This window comes from Sander vitreus, chromosome 19 (assembly GCF_031162955.1).
Source record: "Sander vitreus isolate 19-12246 chromosome 19, sanVit1, whole genome shotgun sequence".
Taxonomy (NCBI): Eukaryota; Metazoa; Chordata; class Actinopteri; order Perciformes; family Percidae; genus Sander; species Sander vitreus.
Window position 1 is genome coordinate 5658456 of NC_135873.1, and position 13735 is coordinate 5672190.

The 13735-nt window shown below is 39.4% G+C and overlaps 1 protein-coding gene across 1 annotated transcript in view; it reads right to left on the reverse strand.

Annotated features, from left to right (window-relative positions):
• Nucleotides 1-4723: 4723 nt before the first annotated feature.
• Nucleotides 4724-13735, reverse strand: part of poln (polymerase (DNA directed) nu) — a 51777-nt gene continuing 42765 nt past the window's right edge. The window contains exons 20-25 of the mRNA XM_078276619.1: nt 12881-13012; nt 7372-7482; nt 6990-7065; nt 6001-6068; nt 5354-5415; nt 4724-4816 (exon numbers count right to left, since the gene is read on the reverse strand). Coding sequence (XP_078132745.1) covers nt 4724-4816; nt 5354-5415; nt 6001-6068; nt 6990-7065; nt 7372-7482; nt 12881-13012 — 542 coding nt within the window. The remainder of the gene's footprint in view (nt 4817-5353; nt 5416-6000; nt 6069-6989; nt 7066-7371; nt 7483-12880; nt 13013-13735) is intronic.

Consider the following 13735-nt stretch of genomic DNA (forward strand, 5'->3'; position numbering starts at 1 on the left):
AGGAATGTGCCACATTGGCAGTTAAATAGGGGTGTGTGGTGGGACTGCAGGAGGAGGTCTGCAGCAACAGAGCTCCATAGCATGGACTCCCTCTCTCTCTCTCTACCTCTGGTGAGGATTTTGCTCCACTGTGGCGATTACAGAAGGACTTACTCTAGACTGAGGCCACGGGTGCCAAGAACACATAAGCACTTGTAGCACAACTGTGTCTTGTTTTGCTATTAAAGTACAGATAGTTTTGATTTTTTACATTTCCTATGAAGAATATGGATAAAGTTTCTTTCTCCTGTATCGACTGTATGTATCATAAGCATATATACAAGACATGATACCATAATGTATAATTTGCATTACGACCCATGGCTAATTTTTGAGGTGGAAATTTGCCAAAGGTGACAGTAATTTCTCCATTTTGTTCCTTATGCGGCTATATATTGTTCAACACAATCCTGTACTTACTTGGTATTATTTGGAGAGAAAAATACCTGCCCACGTGCCATCTAACCAAGCAATAAATACAAACAGAAAACCACAAAATAATGCTTAATATGCATATTATCAACAATGATTTTATTAAAAACATGAAATGCTGCATTGATGTGATATCCCTTATACTGTACCAATTAGTGGCAGTGATGCCATCACATTATTGGCATTGCAACATTACCACTCATTACATCAAAGCCTGAAGGGGTGTTTGATTGTAAAATGTTTCTGTTTTTTGTATTTTTTCTTCACAAAGAGGTGTCAAAGATGTGTTTTTTAAAACTCGAAGTTGAAGTACACGGGTGTACCTCTGCAAATTTGTACAGATGTCAATAGGAAATGACAAGAGGGGGATAATGGATGCTAAAGAATGAGCAGTTCAAGCAGACAGGAAAAAGATGGTGCAGCCCCATTCTGAAAGTGCAATCTGCTGTAAGTCTCTTAGCTGAGCTTTTATTTAACCATGAAGACTTTTGACTTAACTTGTACCACTGAGACATGCACTGCAACTTCACTACCACAACTCTGTCAGTACAAATTGAAAAAGAATCAACTAAAAATCAACTGCAAGAATCACAAATCATAAACATGTCTCTCACAAATGAGATTCAAAGTCTTTCTTTTATCTGCAAATTAGCTACTGTAAAGTTGTAAAGTATATTTTACTGTAAATAGCATCTAGGGGTCATTTTTACTCTTGTAAAAGAAACTGTGGATTCAAAATATTTAAAATATATATTTTAAAGATATTTACAGCACTAATAAAGAGTAGTGCAGGTGTCTTCATCTGTATTACCTCAAAACAATCCCATACTGACTAATGACTGACACTGTCAGGGGCTACAGAGCGAGCCATCTTAGCCTTGGTGTCTCTATCCCAGGCTGATGGGTTCAGACACAGCCTTCCTTGTCCTGCCTGTCTGCTTGAACTCTCAAGTCACCAGAGAGAGCCAAGAACACTGCAACAGCAGCAGCTCTGTTAGCTTATAGCATACACCAGCCATGGCCATGAATATCAGTGGCTCTGGACTGAGCTATCTAGCTATAGCAGACTGCTGCAATGTAAGGGGCTCTCTCTGCCCTGGAGCCCTGTCATGGCTGTTGTCTGTTGCCAGGAAACCGACCCACACAAAGCACAGCAGGGGATTGATATGCAGCCACACTGTGGGGAGGCAGTCAGGTCAACAATCTATCTATCTAAAGCAATCTATGATGGAGAAATGGAAGGAGGGATTGATACATAACTGGGTGAGACAGATGGACTTGGGGGGGGAAGGGTGTTAAATGGTCTCTGAGGGAACTTTGAAAACCTACGGTGAGGAATTTGAGAGAAGAGGCCACATGTAAACTAGAGCAGTGAGAAAATAGTGCCAGGGGCCCATAGGGTTAGAGAGGTTACAGGAAGAGAAAGAGAGGAAAAGCAGGGTCAAAATGACAGACAGGTATTGTGTGGGACAAGATTCTACAGTACAGTAATAAGGTTAAGTATGATGCGATGATTTAGCAGATTTAGTGATTCCCAGGGAGACAGTGCTTAAGATGAAGAGGCATGTTCATAGGTTCAACCAGTCTGCCCGACCTCAGTGAGACTGCAGTGACAACCTGGTCTTTATTGGGTCTATTAGCTTTCAGTTCCCTTTCTGCCATTCCTTTGGAAGACTGCTGTATTACCACACCAGGATTACTATTATTATTGTGATTATTAACCTTTTCTTTTATACTGACAAACACTTGGAACACTGTATAGATGTAAAGATGGGATTCCTGCATTATGACGATTGAAACATGGATGTACATATATTGTATCAATTAAAAATGATGATGCATTAAGCTTTTATATGTTGCAACAGTAGACAGTTTTTTTCCATACTTGCCAAGAGAGCAGAGAAGAGAAGGTTAAATGATAGAGAATAATTTGAGATAAATATTAGATTTGAAGTGATATAAGTGTCAGCAATCACAGCCGTGAGGATATGTGCTGCAGGGTCTACTTACAAATCTGACGGGTCGCCATGGCAGCTAGGGAGACTCATGCTGTTGCCCTTGACAACTGGAGTCTTCAGAGGGACCCTTGGGCCTTGGCTGCCGTTAATGGCACAGGTCATTAAAGTGAAGGCATTGTTTCTTCAAATGAACATAATCATAAGGTCATTCATATCATTAAAGCGAAACGTTTAAGAAATAGAATGGAGGCCAACATACGATGGATCTCCATCATGCATTTTTCTGTTTTTTATTTATAAAAGTAGAAGATAACAGGCATCATGTAATAATTATTCGACTCCCGAATATGCCTTGCTGCCAGATTATTTTAACTGGTGAAATAAACAAATATGTTCCAATTGACTATATATAGAATACAACTAAACAGTTTGTTTAATTAGTTTTGTTTTACCTCCATAACTACTTTGAACACCCCTACTCCAAATTTCACTGTGCCTTCTAGAAATTGCACATACCAGTCTCACGCTCCCCTCTGAAAGGGGGGAGACGGCCGTGAACCCTAAAACCACAGAACAATGAGAGAATAGAGGGCAGATTTCCATAACACTATCCATTGCTCTGGTTTTGAACTGCTCAAACTGACCTGGTAAGAAAAGCTTCTCTCACAACAGCACATGGAGAATACATTCCTGTCAGTGGGTTCAACAGGCAAAGTGAAGGGCTGTTGCACTGAAAAAGAAAGGAAACTTGAGGAATATAAATACATGACAAGAAAGAACAGTTGGCAGATCTGCTGGGTATCCCACATGCCACCTTTGTACCAACCTAAAAAGTGACAACAACTATAATTAGCAGCCAACGTGAGGTGACATTTTAAATAGGTAATGGGGGTTAGGCTTTTTTTTTTTAAAAATGTCACAATGGTGTATGGTTCTGCCTAGACCCATTTTATAGGCTTATAGGGTCTTAATTGGAAGACGGTATAACAGGGGCCAAAAGAGCCTTGCTGTGGCTGCCAGAGACAAGGAAAGTCAGTCAGTGTGCCTGGAAGCCAGTGATTGTGTGTGAGTGCTTTCATGGTGGCTGCGTAGATTAAAAAAAAGAGTAGGCGCGTGTTTCTTAAGTGTGTGTATGCTTGTGTACGAGCATTCGTGGAATGTGCCTTCTGTGACAGAGGCACCAACAGGACAAAGGCGAGAGTGGGCTAGCGCCAACTGAGTGGATCAAAGATGAGCTGGAGAGAGCGAAGCACTGGATGCACATGGCTGAGCAAAATTAGATAACCTTTGAATCAGCTGAATGCAACCAACAATTTTATTGGAGAAATCATCCTTGAAAATATCCTGACTTTATGGCATTAAAATATTAGAATATATGCAGAATACAACTGACTTTTTTTTTAACTCTCCCTTGCTCTTTGCCCCCCCTAGAATCATTGTCAATGAAGGGTGAAAGGAATATTTACAGGGAACTATGAATTAAAACTCATTTGTAACATTTGTTTAAATTCAAGCTAATTATGCTTGTTCTAGTATTCTACGCTTCTGTTAATAAGAGCATAACCTCTAAAAATGCTCTAAAATGTAACGTGCAAATTAGCTTGAAGAATTGAAGGATTAGTGTACAAAGAAAAAAACCTGTATGAGAAAATGAAACCGGGTGAGAAAAGTCATTGGGTTTATCAAGTGAGAACCTCAAAGCAAGAATTATTCTGCACAAAGCATAAAAACAATAAATACAAGCATGTTTTCTATAGAACACAGTACACCATATTGAAGGTACACAGTAGATCAACGCTACGCCTTTTTACAAAAAATCATACAACACATTTTATGAACCAATAAATATCAAGCACTCTCTCAAATGTGGAGATTCACTTTGGCAACAAGGCAGAGAAAACAGCATTCGTCTTAATAAGAGTGTGAAAACAGAGAGGAGGAAGGAGAAGAGCGATCCAGTCTGTGGCTCCTGCCGTTGCCCCCGGATACGGATGGAGTGAAAGCAAGAACTGGGAGCTGGAAGGAGCTGCAGCTGCCTGGTTTCCATAGCAATGTGGATGCAGGACACGTGAAGAGAGCGGGAGAGACAGACTGAGTGAAACAGAAAGACTACAAGAGAAAGAAACGTAACAAGAAATTAAGAAGAGGCAGAAAGATGAGAACACACCAAGAGGGAGAGGGAGCATAGTAAGAAAATATTGTAAAATGTATTCGATACAGAGGCATGGTGGTAGAAGAAGCAAAAGAGGTGGTGAAAGGGGGAGAAAGATAGAAAGCGCAAAAAGAGGAAGGACTTAAAGAGAAGGAGAGGGAGACATTGGAGGGATGTTAAGCTCAGACATGGATCCCCAAGACTTGCCACTGGAGACTGCCACCTTCAGGGGGACCTGGAAAACACACACACACACACACACACACACACACACACACACACACACACACACACACACACACACACACACACACACACACACACACACAGAGTAAAAGAGAAAGGTGTCAGTGTGTCAGCATACATGTGTACATGTCATGCCCTGTGGCTTGTTTGTATTTCAATAGTCAGTAGTCCACTGAGTAAATATCTGTTTTATTGAAAAAGCAGTAAGGATGATTTCTGAGTCTTAAAATTAAAAAGTGTGGGTTGATGGGTAAAATATCTGCATAATATCATGCACTGTACTTAAGAAATATGAGTTTCAACCACAACACGTGCAAGTAAAAGCAAAGACTTTGAATAGGTCATGTGCCTATTTCTTGGACCATGTTCCTGCGTGATACTGCATGGCTGTCATTGTGTACATCTCCATTTGCCTGGGTCCCATGGCAAAAAAACTATCTGCATCCACAATTGAACAAAGGTTGAACACGACAACTGACACTATTATATCACTGGATTATTTTAATTTTAGGTTCCATTTACTCACCTTAAGATGGACTCCTAGATGGTCTATGTGCTGAAGGGACTCCATGGTGCTCCTCACCAGATCTGCACCAAAGTACATGCACACACATGTAGAGATTGGCATGGGGTACTTTCCATAAAATCATCTCTCAATGCAAATCAAACCAGCTATTAGGCTAACTGAAATAAAACCATGCCAATCTCTAGGTATGGTGAAGGGGATGTGATGATGTGGGGCTATTTTAATTCCAAAGGCCAAGGGAACTCTATCAGGATGCATAGTATCCTGGATCCATGAAATAATTGGCCTTTAAAAATAAAAATCTGCCTGCCTCTATGGGAATTTAACATAGGGGTGTACTCACTTTTGTTGCCAGCGGTTTAGACATTAATGGCTGTGTGTTGAGTTATTTTCGTGGGGACAGCACATTTACACTGTTAAACAAGCTGTACACTTAATAGTTTACATTGTAGCAAAGTGTAATTTCTTCAGTGTTGTCCCATTAAAAGATATAATGAAATATTTACTAAAATGTGAGGGGTATACTCACTTTTGTGAGAAACTGTATATACAGTATTCTTCACTCTACAAATACTTGGCGTCACAGGTCATGCGTATTTGATACAAGGGAAATATTTGATAACTGATATTGGAAGGTGTAAATTCACCTGCAAACTGTTCCACCTGGGAGTCCTCCACTTCGTACAGAAGCTCATCGTGGAGCTGTGCTATCAGCCTACAGTTACAAACACATTGAAAAATGTATGAACACACCAACTACTGCTAGACTATAACTTCAATTTAGGGCTGTACCGATTGTCTTCATTCGAAGCTTGGACTGAGCTTTTCGAATTGAGCTTTAAATGTCGGTTGTCATATTTTATGACGTCATTACCCAAAAAATAAAAATAATTACTTGAACAAAATCCTCAATTTGAATGACATGACTAAGATTAAATGAGTTAGTCTTTTTTTTATTAAATAAACTTTCTTTAATGAATATTCTTGTATACAATGTATACATATATAACATGTAGGCAGCAGACTAATCCAATAAGGGTATTATAATAATATTTAATAATCACACCCTTAGCCTTATAGCAACATTATGCTATGACAGAAACAATTCTCTGGAGTTATTGGAAATGTTTGGAGCACACAAGTCAGAAACAATCCTACGCAGCCACCAGTGGAATCTAATACTACAAATAGTATTATACTAATAATATTCGTACAGCCTAATCTTTTGTGCTGAACTGTGCAGAAATACCAGGTATAATTAATAAACATGAAAAAAAGAGCTGACCAGCATTCAAATGTTGATTTAGAATTCTAATGTCAATGTTATGAATGAAGCTCTGAAGCCTCAAACTATTCGGTACAGGCATACTTCAACTACTACTAATATTGCGGCATCTTCATCAACATGCCACCATGCGGGCTTCAAGTAAGTACTCCCTGTACTTTGCATCCTGCTCACCCAACATACTCATTTAATTCTAGTATACTTTTGTAACAGCAGCAATCACTTGAGAGAACTATATTGCTGTATGATGGGAGAGAGTGAAGGACATATTGTTACATTAGGTATGACATGGGAAAAATGGCTCGTAATATGAGCGTCTTCAGTCACTAGCCCTATGTTGAATGGTTGTACCTGGCAGAGCATGAGCTGGAGGAGACCAGCTTGAAGATTCTGATCATGGCCATCTTACAAAGATCAGCAGCAGAACCTGCACACACATACACATAAACAAAATCCCACACAGTTGCAAAGGGGTACTCAAGAGGATGACTAGATTTAGCCAGCAAAAGGCCTGTAGTCCAGGCAGTGGCTAGAAAGCTAAACTGAAGAAGCTGACTGATTAAATGAGATGTAAGGTAAGATATTAAAAGTATTAAATAGAGTTACAGTGATTAACTTTTTCCACAAACAGCTAGTTTCAAACAACTGCCACTTCCTGATCATTACAAGTAAAATAAGATTACAGACCAGCAAACAAGCTGACACTATCGCACAGACATGTCTGTCATTCTACCTTGGACCACAAAGTTGACTGCCTGCCTCTCAGCCTGCATGCGGATGCCCCAATCGGGGGCGTTGATGTTAGGGAGGGTGCGTCGACGACCCATGATGGAGAGCACATACCCTAAACAAAAGCAAAAACACAATACATTTAATAATTACCAGTCATAATTCTGAAGAATGTATGCGAGGTGCAATCATGCCTTCAGTCTAGTTTAAGCAAATCTGTCTTTGAGGACTGAGAGATAGATTTGTTGTTTTTACTGAATATTTGAAGGCAAACGGTTTACATTTTGCTGACATATAAAACTGTATATTATATTATATATTTACTTTATTTTACTACTTCTTATTTTGTTGCAATTGTATGTTCTTGAAATTAATAATTAATTCATTATAATTAATTAATAAAATATAGTTAAGTATTTTGTCATATCATCAGAAATATCATTTTTGCAGATATACCCTGAAATATTGTGATACTGTTTTAGGGCCATATCTCCCATCCCTAACACAATGAATAAAACACTTAATACTGTGTGCAAACAATCATTTGAGATTACAAATTAAAGAATAAAAATATTATGTGCCCTTCAGTTACCTATCCACCTCCCTCTCCCCCATGTTGGATGGTGATGTTTATTAAATGAGAAACACAGAGTTATACTGAAATGATATTTGGGAACTTGCTTGTGTAATGTTGCATCTTGCTGAAATCAGAATTATTGTTATACATAGAAAGCATTTTTTGTATAATATAATGCAAAATATTATAACATAGAATCTGGTATAAATTTTATATCTTTTTTTTCAGACATTCTTCTGATATTTGCTTGTCCAAGACCTGTAAACAGACAGGTATAAAATCGGTGGAGTTCCCCCCTTTAAAAAATACAATGGGAAGATGCTTATCCAAAGTCTTTAAGTTTTGGCCTATAACTCATCAGTCTGTGGATGAAAACACTCTACCATTTCTGAACTCTATTCAGGTGACTCATGCATAATGTCACGCTGAGCAGAACTAAAACTACAGATTTGAAGAGAACAGTTGAAAAGTAATTTGTTGAAAAAGCATTATGATTATGATGATTATGGTAACAGTGGGTTTACAATGACACATGCCCACACACACACAAGGGTGCAACACACACACACACACACACACACACACACACACACACACACACACACACACACACACACACACACACACACACACACACACACACACATCCACATGATTCAAATACAAAAGCAAAGAGAAACACCCTCACATTCTCAGTACAGTCACACAAACACACATTAGAAGGCAACACAAGAATGTGCAGTGACGTGATGCGTACATTATACCCAAACACACACATTATGAAATGCAGGTATGCAACACACACACACACACACACACACACACACACACACACACACACACACACACACACACACACACACACAGGACCAGTACATTCCACCAGCTGGACAATAGAGCAGGCTTTACAGCTAAATCCCTCTAGTATCCCTTACTATGAGGAAAGCCAACCAGGGTATGGAACCTGAATGACCCTCTTCCCAGAAGACACACATACAATCACACACACAAGCGTAAACGTGTAGGAAATGAGCACACAACAGACAGTAACAAACACAAAAACCTTCTACTCCCTGTGAATTAACCCATGACACACGCGTGTGACCTTTTCACCAGGAATGTGACCTTTGCTCTGGGGCCCGAGGACAGGGATGTGAGGTCTACTTTGTGACACACAAATGTTGTTTCCAACCATGGACAGTTATGTGAATCACACTGGAATGTGTGTGTTTTTCATACCCAGTCGGCTGCTTTTTAAGTCAGCGACACAGTGCTGTTCAAGTTCAGGCTGTTAGTGTGGAGAAAGCAGAAGTACATTTGATGGCAGCAGCACTGGAAACTAGGACGGGAAACAATTCAATAGCATCATTTATAAACTTTTGGTGGTATTGTACTGATGATATAGTTTCATTGTTTATCAAAATTCTGTTAAGCAAGTTATAATTAAAAACGTATTAAAGGCAGTGACAACCTATTCTCAATCAGCTTTTTTACTGAGTGATCTGGCCTTATACAGCACTTCCATGCACCATTTGGGATTTAGCAATATTTAAATCAAAATCTGATCAAATCACACCCACAGTTTTCATGAAGCAGATTAGTTTTTAAGTGTTAAACTCTTAACACCTAAGAATGTTAATGTTTTTCATCACCTTTTAAGTTGTAATGGTGAACTTGTTAGTGTTAATAAAAGTTGCTTATTTACACATCCAGCTGTTACAGAGCAACATTATCATTGATTTGGAGCTTAATATTCACTATCTTTTAGCTCTGTTTTTGGTCACTACCAACTCCTGAGGGAAATATCTGACTCTTTAGCTGCTAAATGCTCCACTATGGTCACCAGCTAATCGGTACTTTTGTCGGTGTTCTGTTTGGTGCTGAGCAGGTAGTGCACAGTGGGTTTTTAGAGCTTTTTAGCTGAAAACAGCTGTCTGCTGTGACCAGAAATGGCGCTATGAGAGCAGTGAGGGTGAACCAAAACAGTAAAGTTGCGAGCAGACAGCTAAAAGATGAGCAGAAACTCACTATAAAGCTCTGTAACGCTGAAGGGAGCTGAAGATTCAGGTGATAATTCTTTGTATGTTCATTGCTAAGAGTGATCCCTTTTACATTGTCATTTGATACATTGTCATTATAAAAAATATTATTTATAGCAACTTAATGTCTTAAGATTTGAAACCAAAGGGCTTAAAGGTATATGTTTGGTCTGATGCAATGGACAACAACAGAACACAGTTCATTACATTGAACATCAATTTGGTTAGTTTCTATGTAGGTTTGTATACATGAGCCATAGTGTAATATATATAGACATTGGAATAACATTTTTATTGTCAAATTGATTTTTGTGAAATCGCCTAGCATACTGGAAAGTAAAATTAAATTTGTTTGTATATCTCAGCAACCATAATGACAAATTAGTAATATTCACTGGCAAATGTATAGATCCTTAATTATAAAAAGGTCAAAATGTTGGTAAAGTAACATTTCAGAGAACAGAAGTTGACTTTTCTCATCATCAGTGTGTGTGGTGTTTGAACTGAAGCTGTCCACATAGCTCAGTGTTGCTGCCATTTGTGCAGACCATTATCCATGACAGAGCATAAAAGGCTGAAGCAACAGCTAAACTGCAAATCCCTTCATTATTAATGACAAGCCTTTGCCAGCTCCACTGTGTGCAAGAATCTGCAGTTGAAATATCTGCATGAGTATGTGCAAGAACAATTTGACTGTGCATCAGAACTAGGATGTGTTTATGAGTGAGTGTTTGCACAGCAGGGTCTATGCAGATCTAGGCTTCCCTGTGTCTGCTGTGGCCTTCAGAAGACTTGGCTGGTTTTTTTGTCTTTTTATCTCAGGCAATCTTTACAAGTCCTTCACTTGTTACAGCATTCATCCCAAAAGCTTTGATGAAATGTGTATGATATAAAAAACAACAGGTCAGGCTTACCCAGTGTGGTGGCTTTATCTCATTTTAATATCAAGGACAGCGAGCGTGGACCATTCAGAAAAGCGCGGTCATGGCTGATATGGCTACGAAGTAATTAATTGTAGTGTATATAATAAAAAAACTATCAAAATATTCCTATTTTAGTCCTCATCTTTGGCCCATTTCTTCTGGGTTATTACATTTATGTTATTCTTCCCCCATTACATCCAAAGCCCTTTTCCTCTCTTCTCCTCTCTCTGCTATTACACCCACATTGTGATACTGACCTCACATTCATGTTGCCCTGTCTAATACATTTTCAACAAATATGACAGTAGCTGAACCTGCACTGTTCACCCCATCTCTGCTCAGCCTGCCAGCATCCAAAATATTGCTGTATCAGATACCAATCAACTATAAACTCAGGGATGTGCAGAGTGGACGAGGAGCCCAGACATGAATTAATCTCTGCTGCCTGAGTCACAGCACAGCTAAAACAGCCACCTAGTGTGATACATGATATCCCCTAAGCCAGCACAGGTTACAGAGGACTATTTTATCGATCAGCTACTGTAAATTTCTGCTGTGAAATGAGGGGAGAGACAAATGGAAAAGAGATATGAAAACAGTGATTGGATAGAGACAGATAGGCAAGACCATGGAAAGAAAGAGAGGAGAGACAGAAAAGAAACAAAGTGAAAGAGTGAGATAAACAGACTGAAAGACAGCAAGACAAAGTGTGGGGCGAGTGGGGAAAATAAATCCCGGCACTGTCTCCGATGGGACGATTACCATGGTGATGAGCTGAAAGCCGACTGTGTGGCGCAACATTACATACACAGTGATCTGTGCGCAGCATTTTGGAAGAATGAGTCCATTACGCTGCTTCAATTAGGAAGCGGAGGAAAGGGAAAGCTTTGAGTGGGGAGCGTCACCCGTGAAATGTTGCTGTGGGGTGATGATCACCTTTCTGTGTGGGGTCAGTGTTTGTGACAAAGGTATACGCCATCTCAGCTGACAATGTTTACTACAAAACAAGGTTATTTTATACAGTAAGTGTTTATAGATAAAATGAATAAGGATCCAGTTTTCAATGAAACAAAAGCCTGAGAGTAAGTGACATTTGTTAGTACTGATACAATTGGCTCTTTCTCACAGAGACTACTATTTGATTGGGGTGTAACTGGTTTATAATTTAACTGTTGAATCTTTACATGCTTATACTAGACAGGGAAAAGCTGATACAGCACACATAAGATAAAGTTAAGATGGGATTGGATACCAAACCTGAGGCTGAGGTTTTAACCCGAACATAAGCCTCAGGGTTGAAGGTTGGAAGATCTGTTTTGGTGAAGACTGACCTCATCCCTCTGCCTGTCGACACTGGGCTCATGTACTGTCTGCAATGAGGGTTAAAGTGCAGACTTTACACTATTTTGTGTGAGCGTGTTTAGGTCTCAGGTGAGCAGTGTTGGCAGTTCAGTCCGAATATAAATTGAGTGTCCCTTCTGAACCATCAGCCCCTTTCCACCCCACCCACCATCCACCTCGCCCCCCTTAAGCATTGACCCTTCACGTCTCATTCCTGCCAATGCAAACACATCTTCTTCTTCCTCAGCCAAATGCACACAAATCCAAAGAGAGTGTGGGTGTATGTATGAACACCTAAGAAATTCAAACTACATAGTGTATGTCAAAAGTGCAGGCCCTAACCTAGACACACACACAGACTCTTTTGTTCTTTTGTTATGTTTGTGGGGACATGTTGCTGACTTCTCCTGTTTGTAATCTTTAACATTAACCCCTAGTTTCCCTTATCTTAGCTTTGACTCTGACCCTAACCTTTAATCCTATACATACACATTTTGCTATTCTAGGAAACAGTTCTTACAGTATGAGGCACATTTCTCCAATGTCTTTCCCTTTAGGAGCATTAAGACTCAACATAACCTTGAGGCAATGCTTTATATGGGATACACAATGGGAATTTGAATGTACACAGACCTTGTTTGTGGCACTGCTGGATGGTCCTCTGGATGAAGGCATGGACTTCTTTGTAGGTCTGCAGGAAGCTGTCCTGGAATCGGCTGGCCTGCTCAGCGCTCACACCGAGGATCCCCGACAGACGCTCACGACCTGCAGAGAACAGCATTTTGCTAACTAGTATTTAACTATGCAAGCTTACATCAGGGAGAGAAGTTACAAGGGAGACATTGATGCCATGCAGATATAACATAAATAGTATGATTAAGTATAATTATTAGCCATGATGATTCATTGTGTCCTAGATTATAACTTCCTCACTGATTTTTATTATCTTCCACACACAAATAAGTGTTAGTAGAGTTAGCTAAAAAGTTGGCAATATCTGAAGTATGCTAAAGGAATAGTGTTGCATTTTGGGAAATACACTTATTTGCTTTATTGCAGAGTTAGACTGTAGGAAGTTACTGCACCTGGCATATAACCCCCAATAACACTGCAATGTGTCGTTTTTACACTTCAGTATTTGTACAGATCAAACAAATGAGATATAACGTGTTAATTAGCGACTAGCTGTACCCCCGTTTCCAGTCTTTGTGCTAAGCTATGCTAGCCGGCTGCAGTTTTATATTTATCGTTCAGATATGAGAATGGCATCAATCTTCTCATTTAATTCCCGACAGGAAATCAATTAAGCATGTTTCCCAAAATGTCAAACTATTCCTTTAATATCAATGTTCTGTGATGATCTGCATTGTGAATGACCTAACTGCTAAAGACCTTGAGCTGACAAATGAACAACCAGTGAATTTAAATCGAGCAAAACTACCTTCATCATGACTGATTGAAGAGTGTGAAAAGAGATAGGAGAGGCCA